The sequence below is a fragment of the Melospiza georgiana genome, chromosome 2, assembly GCF_028018845.1.
Source record: "Melospiza georgiana isolate bMelGeo1 chromosome 2, bMelGeo1.pri, whole genome shotgun sequence".
Classification (NCBI taxonomy): Eukaryota; Metazoa; Chordata; class Aves; order Passeriformes; family Passerellidae; genus Melospiza; species Melospiza georgiana.
The window spans coordinates 100,142,962-100,160,844 of record NC_080431.1 but is presented as its reverse complement, the minus strand read 5'-3'; the positions used below and the strand labels follow the sequence as shown (position 1 = coordinate 100,160,844).

The 17,883-nt window shown below is 39.1% G+C and overlaps 1 protein-coding gene across 3 annotated transcripts in view; it reads right to left on the bottom strand.

The window, feature by feature from the left end:
* SHROOM2 (shroom family member 2) overlaps positions 1–17,883 on the bottom strand; it is a 117,134-nt gene that overhangs the window by 63,717 nt on the left and 35,534 nt on the right. For all 3 annotated transcript variants that reach the window (XM_058045259.1, XM_058045260.1, XM_058045261.1), the window contains exon 2: positions 7,072–7,223. In XM_058045259.1, coding sequence (XP_057901242.1) covers positions 7,072–7,223 — 152 coding nt within the window. The remainder of the gene's footprint in view (positions 1–7,071; positions 7,224–17,883) is intronic.

The following is a 17,883-nucleotide window of genomic DNA, read 5'->3' as shown; positions in this document are numbered from 1 at the left end:
ACGACCCCACCAAAGAGGCAGTTGGCATGGGATACATCCTGGGTAGTATTGCTAGGGTTACAGCAAAGGGAATGTGGATTCACACTGTTAATGCGTTGGGTTAAGCGACTGTGATGCAACCAGGAGAAATGGTCCTCATCAGGGCTTTTCTAAGGTATAATTTGCTGAAAATATAAGATGGAAGTGTGTGTTCCTTCTTTTGTCATGTCCATTCCCCTTCCATCAGTAGTGCAGGATCACAGAGTTGAAGGATGAGGAGCACAGTGGAGGCCCAGCCAGCCTTGCGTTTGCCCATGTTGAAGCTGGAAAGCAAACCTGAGCAGGAGGTGACCTCCATATGGGCTGGTCTACTCTGTGTGCCCCAACTGAGCATGTGTGTACAGGGTGGTTTATTTGGCAGATGCTCCATTAAACATTCCTTCAGAGAAAGAGCCTGCTGGGATTACTGACACTCCTTAAAGCACAGGACATCCACCCCAAGGTCCTCCTGAGCTGGGCCTGGAGGTGCTGTGCACTTTGCCTGATGCACCATGTTCGTGCCTATCTGGTTCCTGCCACCCCACTGTGAGCCATGGCACCTCCCTGGCAGCAGCAAAGGAGACAAAGAGGTACCCTAGCCTGGTCATGCCGTGTCACAAATCCTGAAACATGTGGCTTACTCCCCTCTCCATCACCAGGCCTGGCTGGGAGCAGTGCATGTGTCCATACCTGACACACATTTACACCCGCCCATCCTGCTGAGAGCAAAAGAGGGGGCCACAGGAATGTACTAACTCACCTCTCAAATGAATTTGCAAAGTGGAAGTTAAAAAGTGCCCAGCCCTTCCACCAACTGTAGTCCCACAGAAACGTTCATGCCTTGAACTTGAAAGCTGTGTGTGTCTGTTACAAATACCCACTCCCAAATATCTGCAGTGGCACATCCTGCTGCACAGCTGTCAGTTCAATAAACACGGGTGACAAGGGGCTATCACACCTGTCCACTTGTACATGTATGCGGATACAGCCCTGGAAAGCCCTATTACAGTTTCCAAATTTTACATTTCCAAAGTTTGGTTGAAAATACAAGAATTAGGAAAAAAAATTTAAAAAAACCAAAACAAACCATTCTTGGTCAGTGAAGGCCAAGGTCAATCTTTAAAAAGGAGGAATTATGGCTACTGGGCAACAAGAGAGAAACCACTGCTATTTGTTTTGCCTTAACATACCCCAGTTCCAGAAGAAATGAAATCTAATTGAAAGATAAATTAGATTTCACTTGTAATCAACAATGGTTCTCCACAAGTGCATTGGTTTATTGAGCAATGCTCAACTATAACCACAGACAAAATAATATACTAAATGTTTAAAAGTAGCTTAGTATACACCTAATTTTGCAGATTGTTTCCTATACCATTTTGGTACCTATGGAAATAGAAGTATCAAGGCCAAACACAGGTAAGAGACAGAATTCACAGTCCTTCATCTCTATCTCATAATTGTACAGAAAAAAAAATCCCTTTCCCCCAGAAAAGTTACTGGTGGTGTTCAGCAGGTTTCTGCTCAAACTGTGACAAGTTTCAGTGATCTCCCAACTGAATGTTGTAAATGACTGTCAAGACTTTTATTCACAGATTTCTGCCCAGGTCTCAGGTGTTTGAAACAGCACTGTACAATCTTGGAGCCCTCAAGACATTCATTAAAAATTCCTTCTTCTGCGCTTTAATTAATTAAGAGTTGACTGTCTTCATGAAGTGCCATGCAAATTCAGGTAACTCTAGCTTTCCATGTCTAGGTGTTTATAGCCCAAGTATCTTGAAAGTCACTTCCCTTGTTAGGATTTTGCACAGTAATGTCAGCATTCATACCACCCTTCCAATGACAAGTGTGTTTGCTCCCACTCTTTCCCTCTCCTTTAACAAGGGACTTGCTCAGCATTGCAGAGACCTTGCACTTCAACAACATGAAGGCCCAACACCAAAATGCTACAGAAAAGAAAAAAAACCCAACGAGTCCTCATATGTACACAATGTGGTCAAAGTACAGAACTTTAGAACTACAGAGCTGGCCAAGTTAAACGAATTCCAGCTTCTCATCACTAGCAGGCCCTGTGGAAAAGAGGCTGCTCCTTCTCTCGCCCACCCACTTCGACTGCTGCTAACAGAGGACGCAAGCAGCCAAGAGGACAACCCATGTAACTTCTTAGGGTAACTCCCAGAAGTGGAAATCTCACCCTGCCTTTAATAAATAACACATGAAAGCCTCACCTCTATGTGCCAATTTTTAACAGTTTAATGTGTCTCATGAATGCATAGTGAAAAATCTGTAATATATGCTTATGTCCAGTAACTTGTCCACAGCTGCAGCAAAAAAATGAAGATGGTAGGTAATGAAAGGAATTTAAGTTAGAAATATACGCAAAATAATCAAAGCACACAGAATATGGCAATCACCTCAACATCAACATTCAGTATCGACACTCAGAGCAATTTCATTTGTATGCAGATATGCACACCATTTCTAAACAAAATAAATTCTCGTGTAATTCCCGTAAGAAATGTCCTAAACACAGTCTGCTTACCATTTTCCTAGGAAAGGAAATTACTCAGTACTACATTGAAGAACTAGCACGCAATTAAGATGTATTGTTTCTACAAATCCACTTGAGAAAATAACATGAAGCCTCCTGAGTCCTATTTTAATCAGGACTGAAAGTACACTGCACTTGTTCTACCATCAATATATGTAAGCCACATAATTGCCATGTTTGTTGTTGAGCCAGTTGCACAGTCCTGATTTGGTTTAGACCACAACTATGCAATGCTTCCAGAAAATACAGCAAAGTATATATGCTGATAGCCAACACACTTATGGTGAGTATGTGGCACTGCAGACAGTTTTATTAAAAGCCACTGTTATGTTCCCTGTGTGGGTCAAGAATCATATTCTTTAAAAATAACAAGCAAATACAATTTTTTGGAAGCCAGCTACCACTGCAGAAAATCAAAGACCTTTAAGAAATCTTTGTCACAGACACAAAGTAATTGTTGTGAATGAAACACATTACTCTCACTAAAAGATTTTCCCTTGGTCTTTTCTGTAGGTACATTAGACTTCTAAACAGACAATAGCATGTCCTACTGTTTCCTACATACAGTTAGATCAACATAGGATCAGGCTGTGGCTCTACTGCTTTGAGAAGAAATTTTCCATGGACACACTTCTCAGCAGTGGCAAATAATGTCAGTATAATTATAGTATATATCAATTATACTGACATATAATTATACTGACATTATAGCAAGGGAAATTCTCTACTTTCCACAAGTATTTTGTTAAGAAGTAATTTTTCCATAACATAATAGATTTTTAGAAGTCTGCTCTTCACTTCTAGATCAGTATACAAATAGGTAAGACAAACAAGGAAAAATGTTTTCCACATAAAATCTAGATCTTGGTTATGCACATTAACGCTCAGAGATAGGAAAAACAACATGATTAAAACAAAGATTCTCTTAAGCTTCAGGATTGAGTTGAACTTCAAACCTTCTGTCTATTCTGTGCTGCAGATTATCACACTGACACCACAGAGAATAAAATGTTAAACCAATGCTACAGAGAGCCACCACAGTGCTAGACAAAGGACACAGGGCAAGAAGACAAAAGATGGTAAAATGACTTGCAGATCAATACCTCATCTTCTATTTCTACAATGAAAGAAAATTGTAGGACTGTTCCCAGTCTCCCCAGGGAACAGTAAGCGTGGATCTAAAAATGTAACAGCAAGTGTGATCTAAAAATGCTACAACAGCCATTTGAAGATTGCTGCAATTGATTAAAATGCAGGCTACCTCTGAAAAGTGATGGTCCTACCCAGCTGAAAACCTACTTACTCAAGTAATTTTGTAGTCAGATCAGTTCCCTGATCCAATTCAATCCAGACCTGCAGGAGTGCTCACACAAAGACTAAACAACTGGTTTGCTTAAACACACAACTGTTTAAAATACTCATAAAAATTCAGCTTAACATTTAGGGCAAACAAAACAAAAGTAATACTGTTGTTCAAACCATAACTTCTGAAAGAAAGCATGCAACAAGACCTTTACAAAAACCTGCATCATTTCAACTGCCAACAGGAAAAGTTATTTCAGCACAGGGACAGTAGTGCATGAGAACAAGCTGGCCAAGAACAAAATGAGACTGGAAGTTAAAAGGTTTCTGACCATCAAAAGGACTGATGTCCTAGGGCAACTTTCCAAGAGAAAGAGCAAAGTTAAAAAAACAAGACAAAAGCCCCAGCTAGTTTCATTCAGTAAGTTTTATGAAAATTTATCTAATATTATGCAGGCATGTCAATGACCCAAAGGCTATTGCCTCGTTTGGAAGCTATGGAAGTTCTTAATGAATTTCAGACAATAATGTTTTCTCTAACAAAGCCACTGTTGCAGCCTCTTGGCTAGACCAGTTAGCTTGTTTTTGACCACTGCACACATGCTAAGGAAGGAAAAAGGGGAGGGATGATAAAGGACTGATGAAAATCCATCAGTTTTGCACTGAAGTGCTCAGGGGCATGTACACCAATGGGGCTCTGCTGCCTGCAGAGAACGGCCACAAACCCCCAGCAGCAAATCAGCACTTGATTAGCTGTAGCAAAAATCACATGCATGAAGTGAATCATAGGACCATCAATGCTGAAAGAGGCCTTTAAAAGATCCAGTCCAACTGTTCAGGCAGCACTACCATGGTAACCCCTAAAGCACTAAAATAACACCCAGCACCAGATCCACCACTCCAACAACAGAGAGTGACTCCACCACCTCCCTGGGCAACCCATTCCAATGCCTAACCACCCTACTGGTGAAAAGTTTTTTTCTACTATCTAATGTGATTTTCCCATCTTAAGGCCATTTCCTCTTGTCCTCTCACTGCAGTCACAGTAGAAGAAACTGGCCCCCACGTCACTGCAACCTCCTTTCAGATGGTAGTAGAGAGCCATGTGGTATGAGTAACAAGAATGACACAGCTGTGCCTCTCATGAGGCACCAAACCTGCTGCCATTTCCCAAGATAGACAAGAATTCAGATTCTAAGCAAATTACTGTCATAAAATTGAAAAGCACCAAGAGAGGGAATCTTTCTACTCAGCCTGAAGCTTTTCTTGGTAATTAAGACTTGCTGTCTTGGCAGATTCTTCAGTGTCTATAAAACTTCTCAACCCTGAAGTTCTCCCTTTCTCTGACAGGAACAACTGATGTAACCTCTGCCAACAAGTGCTTTCACTGGAATAGCCAGCGTAAGCTGGAACTGCTGAACATCAACATGATTTATGGTAGTTGTGAATGTATTTTATTTTGCATTTATTAGCCCCGATGCTACAAAAATTTGGTGAGAGCCTCTGGAAGTAGCTATTGTTGAGGATATACACTATCAGCTGTGAAAGAGCTCCTGGTTCCCATAATTCCTTCTATCAAAATACCTTCTAAAACCAAAGGTGAAAAGCACACTTTTGTACCTCTCTTACCTATCAGTGCTATTTCACAAAAGACTGTCCGTGTTTGAGACAACCTCAGTCATTTATGGACTGGATCATCATACCTGTCAAGCTCAAGTTCAAGGTCTTGGCATTTTCTGTGTTGCATCAAAATTAATTTTGGATTCTAACAAATTCTCACACAAAAGACTGGCTGGTATAATTTGATAAAACTAATTAACTAGAAAGTTCTGATACACCAGAGTAGGAAATTACTAACAAAGATCATATTGTTCAGATTCCCTGGGTGGAATTTTTTTCAGCAATTACAAGATTTAGCTACTTTAACATTGGTTCACTTCTGTCAAAAACATTTTATGAAAGTTATTTTTAATTCAAGCTAGCAAAAGTTGTGTGAATTTAAAGTCACAAGTCAAAATGTCAAAAAGTTTTCATACCAAAAATGTGTTCTGTTTTGATAAACCACTTCACTTTTCCCCTTCACTAATAACCAACTGAAAGTATCCTTTATGCAAACCACTTATGAAATGCTTGAGACCTCAAATACTTTCAGAGTAGGTAAGTGCTTTTCCAAAAGTTTCCCATGTAACCCACTCCTCACAGCACAACTGGCCTGTGTGGCAGATGCACTAGGGAGTATTGCACAGTATGAGGGTGTGACTTTGCACAGCAAAGGCAGGGAAGCAGGGCTGACAGCCTTTGGGCACTGCACCTCAGGAGGACAGAGGCAGTGTCCTGACTCATCACATCACATCACAGCACTCACAGAATATACTGCTTTGGGTTTTGCCCCAATCAATTGGCTGCCTCTCTCCACATTTGTGGGATCTCAGCACCTCAGGACTGATGTGCAGAGTGACCGAGACCACCCTTGGGGGGCTCGGAGGTCCTGGAATGTTGCCAGAAGTGTCTGGTGGCTGGACTTTGATCCTGCATGGGAGACGACACCTGTATGAGGATGGGAGGATTTCACTGGGATAAATGGTGGAGGGATAAGTTAATTAGAGTGTGAGACACAGGGTTTAGGATTTCTGTACAGGGGGGTCTAGAGAAGTAAGATGGAGGAATTGGGGCGTGTCCTGTCCTTCTTCTTCTTGGCCTCCATCTTCTGTGGTGATGGTGGCACTTTGGGATTGGTTCTTACTAAAAGTGCACTGGTCAATAAGGGTGAAAGGTATTGGGGAAAATAGGTAAATATCTTATACGTAGTTTTGGGTATAAAGATAAGTGACCTCCCCGAGGGCTCTCAGTGTGCTCGTGGCTGGCTGCTGTGCAGACCTCTGTCGGGCCGAGAGAAAATCTTGTAGATAAAAAACTAATAAACACCGAGACCGAGAAAAAACCTGAAGACTCTTTTCATCCTTTGGAGCGCGGGTTGCCAAAGGCCATCCCGAGCCTTTCCAGGCCATAAAAGCAGCCGAGAAAGAGACACACATTGGATCCATAGAGTCTGTGTTTAAGGACGAGTTGAACACCACATAATATGCACATTAATAACACTGAATGAAAGTCATTAACTTGCCAAATCTTGGCAAATTTAGTTGCTCAGTGGCTTAGAGGCTGAAACACATTTGGTGTTCCAGCCAAGGACACAAGCTTACCTTTTCACGACGAGCTTCAGTGTCTTGTGTGAGCCTTTCACCAGACAGATTGCTTCTTGTCGGAAGCCAGACAGGCCCACGTCATTGATGCCAACAATTTCATCCCCAGCCAGTAACTTGTCCACAGCTGCAGCTTTGCTTCCATCTTCTACCTGGGGGGGCAAAAAAAAAAAAGTGCGTAAGAAATAGCAGAATTATATAGGTTGCATAAGGCCACCTTTAAAATAAACTAATAAGCTTTCAATACTGGCTTCAACAAAAATTAATACACTAATTAAGTGCTTAACCTAATTAGGAAGGCGCATTAAATATCACTATAAAGAAATAGTAATTATACAGAGACAATTAGAATACAAAATAAATAAAAGAGAGGAAATCTGAGAAAGCTAGAAAGCTTGAGGGAAATTTGGGAATATAAGAAAGAACTTCTTTGCTGTGCATGCACTGGAACAGGTTGCCCAGAGAGGTTGTGGAGTCTCCCTTCCCTAGAGATTTCAAGAACTGTCTGGATGCAAATCTGTGCTCTGGGATGACCCTGCTGGAGCAGGGAGGATGGACCAGATGATCCACTGTGGGCCCTTGCAACTTATTCCATTCCATGAGTCTGTGAAAAGCATCGGTCATCTTGACCTCTGTTCAATACAGAATGGGTAATCATACTTGCAAATAGAGCTTTGGGCAGGCATCTAAAAATCTGCTTCTCTACAGAAGGCAGCCAATAATATAAACCATTTTGTCAATAACATTAACACACAGCCAACTCCAAAGACCTGGCATGGAATAAAATTCCAAAATATTGCTTCTTAACAGGCTGGTCTAGAAAATGAAGTTATTTTCATCTGGAACATAACATTTAGGAAAATACCTGAAAATTTACCATCCATACAGCTAATTAACAGCTCTGGCTTAAACACACAGCAATACTAAGGGAATCTCACTCAAAGATTATTTTGCTGCCACAGGCAATTCTTGAATGCATTAAATTATTATACAACTGTTATAACATGTGGCAAAACCACAAGATAAATTAAAGATTCAGGATTTTGTAATTCCCACCCCTACAAAGCTAAAACCCCACATTAAAAGTTACCCATTTTCAAAATTTAAAACAAATCTCACAAGCTTGATGAGACAGATTAACAAGTACCAAGAGTTTGAACTGATTTCAAACTATGACTACAAGGATGTTATGGGGTTATGCAAGGAGAAAATTAGAAGGCTCAAAACCCAGCTAGAACTTAATCTGTATACTGCTGTAAAAGACAATAAAATATTTTCATAAATACATAAGAAAGCAATGGAGGGCTAAGGAAAATCTTTATCCTTCATTGGATGTGTGGGGACCATCCCTCTAAAAGATGGGGCAGTTCAGTACATGGTTTAGTGGTGGACTGGACAGAACTAGGCTAACAGCTGGATTCTATGATCCCAAAGCTCTTCTCCAAATGAAACAAGTCTATGGTTCTGAGTATAGCTGTAGCTATTGAACACTTTGCAATTCAATCCTTTGGCTTTTTAGTTTCTTCCAATCTCCTTTGCAGTCAACACAGCCTCTGGCTTCTGAATTGCTCAGCTTCATGATCTATGTATTTAATTTTATTGCTCCCTCATTTGCTCATAATCCATATCCCACATCTTCCTACACATTTGACACTTGATCTTCAAAGACTTTCATTTATGTCTTCATTATGTTTTACATTGACTACAGTATCTCTGAGTCCCACATTATTAAATGCCAGCAAATTTACAAAGAGCAACTTCTTGTAATCACCCCAACTGCAGACAGCTTTACAAAGAACTGCCATCTTCTGAGGCACCCAAGTCAATCAGCAATGAGGTAAATCCAGAGGAAAGTAACTTCATGAATTATGAAGCTCACAGTACAGGTTTTAGAAAGAGTCCAGCAACAAAAATATAAGCTAAATGAGCTAATAAAAAAAGCAGTATCTCTTGATGAAAGTACTTTAGGATGATCTCATAGAGCGCTCAATCTCATTGCAGGCACATAAAAGCTCTTTTCATGTAAGTTCATTATAGATGTTCTTAAAAATCTTCAGGCCTGTAAACCTAAGCCAAAAAGAATACTATGAAAAATGCTTAGTCTTATATCCCATTCTAAAACACTCATTATTAATAGTAATCAAGAAACTTTATTTACAGAACCTCTTATCTTAAAAAAAAAAAACAGATAATTAAAGACAGAGCAAGTTTCCCATCCCCATACATCTAGTTTTCAAGTTATGACCTGTCCTCTGTCCTGCTCACATATCTTCTGAGCATCAAGAATTTACCAGAATACCAAATTATGACTGCAAATCTTCATTTAGGTTGGAATCGAGGGAGTAGCAGTGGAAATTGCTTAGATGTAAGTAAAGATTTCAGTTCAGAGATTTTAAGTGTAGAGCATCTGTCATGTAAGGGACACTGAAATCAGGCTGAACAGAACAAGAGAACATGCATCCTGGGGCACATATCTGAAGCCCAAGTATTTTAGAAAAGTGGCACAAAAACCATTAAGGAAAGTCAGAGCTAAATGACTAGAATTGCTGGAGGAAGGTCAAGGCAGGGGGTGGGTGTTGGGATGGGACACACAGGGCAGGGGCAGAGAGGGAAAGTATCTTGGGAGACACCTTAAATTCCAAGTGTAGATGACAAACCATTGAAACCATTTCAGCCCTTATGCCCCAAGCAAGGCACCCAAACATAATGACAAGGCTGAAAAGCCCCGGTGCTGCAAAACAATTTTTGTCTTTAGAAAAAAAATAAATGGGGAGAGGGGGCAAAAATCGGTCTCCTAGGATTTGAAGGAATGTTCATTGTTCTCAGTAAGCATGTTTGTTTTTTCTTCAGGCTGGCAATGCACTGACAGCAGGGAGTATTCAGTTACCCCCTCTGAGTTTTAATTTCATCAGGGGAACTACACATTCCACACAAAGCAAGCTTTCCAAGGAGACTCTGGCTGTCCAAAACAACATTAATAAAAAAAATCCTCAAAAAGCATTTAAAAAATCGAAACCTAAACACAAAGCTGAAGCCATCCTCATGAAAACTTCAAGTGGCTTTAAGATCTTGTCTTCAGATCACCTACAGGTAGTGAGAATAAGAACTACACATCCATTCACAGCAGAAGTCTTTTCAAGCTGAATAAATCTGAACATAAACCTTTCATACTCAGATCCCCACATGGCTGTACAGATATGATTCTACTTGACAATACACTTTAAAGTGGAAATGGGAAAGTTAGACAGGAAAAATACAGTTTCTTCTGTTACACTAGAAGTCCTTCCTTTAGTCATAACAACTAAAAACATTAAGCTTTGCACATAAAGAAACATAGCCAAAAATATTCACAAGGAAAAGGCCTCTTCAAACACACTGCTTTATTAACCTGCCTTCTTTGTGCCAAACTGGACAATACCATTCCAGTTTCTACTTCAGGTTTTTTCTGTTCTATTCATTTTAACACTTATTGTCTTTATTTATTCACCCATTGAATAACTTTTTATCTCATCAGACCTTAACTCGAAGAGTAAATACCAATCAAACTACATAAACATTTTAGAACTAGCAAAGTAATTTAAAAATGTCATTGCTTGTCACACCTCAACCACAAATGTATTTCACTCACTATCTTCAGAGTCAGCTGTGCTATGCTGTGTTTGGGATTTAAGCCCAACTTTTTAAGACTGAAGCCGGTATTACTTATCTACCTAGCATCAATTTTTTTAGGATTTCAGGTATCCAGAAAAGCTAGGTCAATAGCTGGAAATTAAGCCTTGAAAATGCAGAGGGAGGTTTTAAGATGTCTTTCAAGAACAGTCAGGAAGAAGAGATCTGCCTCAGTCACTATCAGCTGGCAAATACAACTGGATGCAACCTAGCAGGAACTGAACTCCCATAAGCACACACGTTTGCATTTTTCTAGCAATAGCAGGAAACAAAAGACATAGAAGAAAAACAACCAACACCTTATTTTCTTAGAAAGAACAGGCATAAGTGTTCAACAAACACATCTAGTTACTCAGCTTATCTTGAATGAGCAAGGATTCTAGAAATGCCCTCAAACCATGCTTTTGTTATGTACTAAAAAGTCATACCCTCACACTGTGCTAAATTAACAAGTGTAAACATGTTGACTTCCTATCCTTAGCAGTGATGTTGGTATGCTACCAAAGAAAGTGTTCCCAAAAGGAGATGAAAAGGATGTTTGTTGACCAAAAGCATCTGCTTAGACAGTCTCCATCTCTCACCCTGCTGTCCCTGATGACCTCCCTACAGCCAAGAGCAAAAGCAAACTTTGGGATCTGTGCACCAGGAAGGATTGTGAGTGCAGACTTTGCCATCATAACAGCATCTACATTAATTGTCACATCTCCCCAGATTTATTTTTGCTTATAACACATCCACAAAACTGGAAGAAACACTGATTCAAAACGTATATATGAGGATTTAAAAAAATGTCGAAAAAACAATTTACACATGCAAATCTAGTATGGGAAATTTTTCTTGTAAAAAGAAGACAGCGCCTTGAAACATGGAGAAAATGTCTAACAGCTAGATGCACAAACATATTCAAAGGATACTTACAAGCCTGTATTCCCCCTGTTGGTAATAAACAGAAAGGGAAAAATAATGGCTTATCTTTCTAGCTTTGAATTGCTGCAGTGTTGATGGGGAGCACGAATTCTAGCATGTGACCCCTTCAGTTCTGTGTTTATCACGTCCAATGCTTTACTTAAAATACCCACATTCCTCTATAGGCACCTGTATAAACAAGCAGGAGACAGGTTGAGGAAATGCTGTGTCATATGAGAGATTTAGTTTTGTTTACAAAGCCAACAGTTTCTTGTCCACACTCTCTTTGGACAAGGTGGGAGACGGGATGGAAACCCAAACCCACAGACAAACACAGGAAAAAACAGCACCACTTATCAGCATTCTGCTATCAGCTGTGATAAACTATTTTATCATAATTCATTTCTTGTACAGCCAAGAAATCTTTCCCTGGTTGTTTGTGAGTATCTAATACAGTTTTTCCATAAACCTAACAATCTTTGTAGAAAATCTTCAGAACAAATAAAATGTGGAAAGTGTCAATTATTTTGATTTGCAAAGAGTTAAACAAAGGAGAAAAAACTCTACAGTTCCAGCCTGGTATTTGTGTAACTTTAAGGAATGAAGAGAAAAATAACAGACCAGACCTAACTCCAGCTATACATTCTACAAATGCATTCTTGAGTGCCAAAGGCTGCATTCACCAGCAACACTTGTGGCTCAGAATGAGGCAGGATAAAAGAGGGGTGCAAACTCCAGCAGGACCCAATGGTCCAAAGACAATGGGGGTGTGTATATGTAAGGCATCACACACAGGCAGGCATACACTAGAAGCTGAGCAAGGCTAATGCATTTGACTTTCCATTCCTATACATCCTTCCACTCTATATGGACTTTGACAGAGACTGCTGGAAGGACACCTGGAAGGGAAGAAACTCCAGCCCCATTTTACAGATAGGCTCAGAAGCATATATGGAAACAAGGCTCAAAACAATGCAGCATGGCTGCAACAAAGCAAAGAATTCCACACAAACCTTTACATCAATGGAGGGTACCTGTAACCCTGAACCACCTCTTCCCACACACTGCAACACCACCATGTAAAAAAAAAACAACAACTTAGTGATGAGCTACCAACTTGCAAACTCTGTGCCTATGCAATACTACACAATATTATTAACCTGGCAATTGCTGCACTTCAATAAGAGAGGTAGGTGTCTGCTGCATTTGTGATACTGTAACTTAGCACAGAAGCCAGAACTTCCCCTTTGCCTGGTATCATAAATTCACACCCCACAGCCATTGTCCATATGTGCTCCTCCTGAGATTATCTTTAAACATTACAGCAAACATTATTAAAGTTCAGGAATGCTTAGTCCAGGGCAATGTATTTCCCTAACAACAATTTCTTTCTTCTCTAGACCCAAGGGAAACAGTTTATGGTCACTGTCACAAAACCACTGAACAGGCAGAGGAATCCCCCTGGCCCAGCTGCTCTTTCCAAGTGTCCCCCATTGTGCTGCACAGATCCTGAGCTGGCAGAAGCCCTCCCTTCTGTCAAAAAGTGATTCTTAAAAATCAAAATGAAAACATTCTTTTAAAGGGTAGAGTTGAGTAACAGGACACGGTCTATCACAGCCTTTTCTAATTGCTTGTTATTTAGTGTATTTAAATATTTGCATATTTACCCAGTAATCTTTTCCTTCCTCTGTTGCTTTTTGCTTGAAAGAAGCGCATATTTTGAAAGTTGGTACAGTTCTTTAAGTATTTATTCAGTTTTCACAACAGTGTCCATGCCACTGTTTTGACAAAGGGCTGCTGTCACCTTCACTAGAACAAGCCATTTTTGTGGGGGATTTATTACAGCTGTAAAAACTGACTCCAGGCTGAAATGTAACTTCAGAGTTCCTCATGACAGAAATGTTTAAGAAGTATGGTAATACATCCACCATTTCCCTTTTTAACAATTTAACATACACTGATTAACATTTTGGTTCAACCTACATTCAAAACAATACCTACCATAAGCATGTGAGAAAATATTTCCAACTGCAAATCATCAGTTACTATTTCTAAAGAGGTTACTGTTATTATTATTACTGTTTCTTTAAATCACAGGGCTGTTATGGACTAAAGACCAATTAAAGAACTTGAAGTTAAGAATTTAATGAAACTTTCCCCCAAGAAATGAAACTTTCCCCCAAGAAACTAATGATAATTTCCAGATGAAAAGTATCAGGAAGAGAAACTTCACATAGATTTATAGGTTTTAAAACACTGAACAACAGCTGTTTATTTTAAAGGGTTTTTTTCAAAGTGATTCCATTGTTTCAGCAACAGAAGTTGGAAACTTTTCATCACTGGTGAACAATTCTACTAGAAATAAATTAATAATAATTTAAAAAAACACAACAAAAACCCAGAAACCCTTGATGTTTGAAAAGCATAGAGCTGATGTATGAAAAAAAAAAAAAAAAAAGTGGGGCTGGTGAGTGTGAAGTACATGGCTGGTCTTTTGCCACGAGTACCTAAGCTTCACTAGTTACATTTTACAGCTTCTAAATAATATTTGCACATATGCCAGAGCAGCATGCCTGCATAAACTGCACGTCTACAAAGCATCTAAATACAAACTGTAGTCTTTGGAAATCTTTCTATGCAAGACCCTCAGGGGAAGCTTCCCAGCTCTCACAGTCCCTTACAACCTAAACTGGCACCCAGTCCAGAGCAAAGCCAAAGCAGACCCAGCTTACCTGGAGTAAGAATAAGGCCAAGACAGGAGTGGAAAAGTCTGAAGTGAGTGAAGATTCTGGAAGCAGGAGTGATGGCAGATGCCTGTTTGTAGTCTTGATCCTGAAACTAAACAACTCCAGGGCTGTCCCTCCCTCACACCAAAGGAACTGTTACAAAGCATAGCTTAAATTCTGGGGTTTTTTTCGTACCACATCACTGTACAAAGCTTCCTCAAAACTTACTGAAAAATAACTCCCATTTACTTTCAGCCATGAGTTTAGTTTTGCATTTTACAGAAACTAATGGCACATCCAGCCCAGAGGGACCCATCTGTAGTCACAGATGCCTTACACTGTTTTAAAACATATTTTGCTATATTTTTTTTCCCCTTCCAAATGACAAAATAATCTGTATAAGAATGGAGTGAATAATTGTGCTATGAAAAGAAATAGCCAGCTGGGCAAAAGAGAACTGCTTTCTCTATATGCAGTTTATTTATTCTAACAACCTCCAAGCAGAGAAGCTTGATAGGGTTGGATTATCCATATTTATTTGCCCAAGTTTACTTATGGATGACTATATATATAGACTGTTTATGTATGCAATCTGTGCAGTTAACATTAAGCATTTTTATAGGTCTACATTTTTGTACTTTCAGCTATTATGAACACAATAAGAATGGTTTATAAAGAGGTTATGCCTAGAAACAGCTTGTATTTTATCTGTCCAAACTGATAACAGGAACAGACTTCCAAGAGGAAAAATATGACCTGACAAAGTAATCTTTCTGATCATAAGGTTCAAAGTTTTTTACCTTGCAACTATCACACACTTTCAACAACACTGGTTTATCTTTCTGCCTTCCTGTCCATCCCAGGAAAATAATGTCATCGTTTGCCAATGAGCCCTTGACAAAAACAGGCTGAATGCAATCCAAGAGCCTACAAAACCACTGCATGATTAGGGAAAGGGTAGGAGTTACTGACAAATCAAATTTTAAAAACCCCTGAATAAGTCTGTATGATCATGTAGATAGCACTGTGCATTAATTTAAAAAGGAAAAGACCAGTTTCATCAGCCTGCAGTTTGTTTGTGAAGGACTTCAAAAGGTCTGAGAGACAGACACTGAAAGACCTAGTGGATGGCAACAGTATACTCACCAAAAATAAATTTAAATTATTTTATTCAGTCTACCGGTCTAAATGTGATCTCTTACAAAAATTTAAGTTGCATCTATGTCTACAGATTGCTGTAGGTGAAAAAAAAAAAAAAAAAAAGAAAAAGCTACACTTTTAGACACAGGTAGCACTGATTAAGACCCAGCAACAGAAAAAAAACTGCTTCACTGTGTGTTAGTTTCATAAAGCATGGGTCTGCCAAAACCCACAGGAATTTTACAGAGTGTTAGGTTTCCATTTTAAATATTTTCTCTTGAACAGCCCATTTTTAACAGAATGCTTATCTTGACTAACTCATACCATTATTTGGTTTTAATCACAGTTGCTGTTTGGGATCCTCCATTTTTGTCATAGCACAAATGCTCACTTCTGAGACAGTTAGAAAGTATAACATTTCCCAATAATTCTTGTAATTACATTCCTGAAAATGTGATCTTATCCCAAAAGTAAAAGTTATTTGTAATACTTATTACTGCAGAAGTATTTATGAACCCATTATGTAGTGAACATAACATAACATTACACATCTAAACAAAAATCTAGCAAACAATGAGAATGACCTGCTCTCGTAATAACTGACAGCAATTTCTTCAGTAAGACTGCTCTGCTTTGCAAAATTATTCAACTTTAAAGAAAAAGAGGCTCAGTAAGGCGCTGAATTTTAAAGCATGTCTTTGTTGATTCCCTCAACCACTCCTCTGCAAAGAAAACAAACAAAAGACTTCAAAAGAAGGGTCAGGCTCCTCCTAAAATTTGAGTGCTTTAAACGTGAATAACAGATTTTGTTCTTTACGTTAACTTTTGATCTCTGTTCAGAAATGATATGCACATTCATAGAGTATCCAGATTACAACCTGAAGCCATCCTTTTCCACCATCTTCCTCACCAAGTCAAATATTTAAAGCAAAGTTCAAAGAAGACGATACATTTATCCCTTCCTCCCCCACCCCAGGGCTAAAATAGTCAACAAAACCTAAAGTTATCTTGATTCACCTTTATGTAATTTATACAACCCCTTTTACTCTAAGTATGTGGTACTTCAAACAGAATAGATGCAGATATCTGCTCCCACTGTATGAAAGCCATGCTTCTGCTCTGCACTCTGCACACCATTTCAATTCTCCATTCTTAGAGCAATAAAAACTTGGAAGCAAGTGGGATGACCCTCAAGAAAAAAAAGCCTATTATAGAAACAAAAAAAGGTCTGGGTAACCTTGCCCTTAGTTTGTCTTCTGTTCTTGTTTATTACTGTCTCAGTAAAGGAAGAGAGCTTCCCTCACTCCACTCTGACCCAGAAGTCAAACTTAAAAAGGTGAAGAAGCAAACACTAAATACAGCATTGAATATACTTTTTTTAGGGCAGGAACTGCAATGTAATTGCTCCTAAAATTACCAAACACAGTTCACAAAACAAGTTGCAAAGGACTGTATGGCAGTTTCTACTTGCTGAGGTCCACTTCTGCCAGCTTGCAGTATCTGAGCTGCCTGGTATGGTCAGACAGGGGCTGCTCCTCTGGAGACAGACTGCTAATACAATCAACATAAACCTCTCATGATGCTCCAGTAATAAAAAGAGCACGTAAATAAAAAATTACCAGTGTTTTACGCAGTTTATTGACAAGATGGAATAGTACTCATCTGCCTTCCTAAGGCACATACTTGACTGAGTAGGGCATGAAACATTCATGCAGTTTGAGTTAAGCACCAATAGCTTAAGTCTGTTCTGAGCTGGGAATTTGAAAAAAGAAAAATTCAGTTCTGTAGAGATGAACTAATCCATAGCAATTTACACCCCAGGCATCAATCTCATTACGGCATCCCTGCCCTTTTCTCCCTAGCCATCAGTACTCTGTAACCATATAATTTCAGATCAAACAAAAAACCAAAACCAACCAAGCAAAGCCAACAACAATAAAAAAAGAGACTAACAAAACCCCCTCCCCCCAGCAAACCCAAAATTTTCTTTAAAAGAAATTTTCCTTTTTTCTAAACAAGCCTAGATGTTCATAATTTCAAATTCTTCATTTTGTGTAGTTTATTCCATAGACCATTCCTTAATACCTCATTACTTTGTATCATCACAGAACATTAGAAGAAATTCCTTCCTCATGAGAAATTTACTATAGGAATTAGATATGAAACCATTTTTGGCATCTCTCTGAGTATCCTGCCACCTTTTCTCTATGTCAGAGACTTAATTCTTCCTAGGAATAATAAGAGATAATTAACCAATTACAATAATTATACTGGGTCAATGACAAAGGTTATTTTTTCTTAAGAAATTATAGGATTGTGCTGTGAATTATCAATTAATGCACTAAAATCACCATGGATTGTAAATTCACAC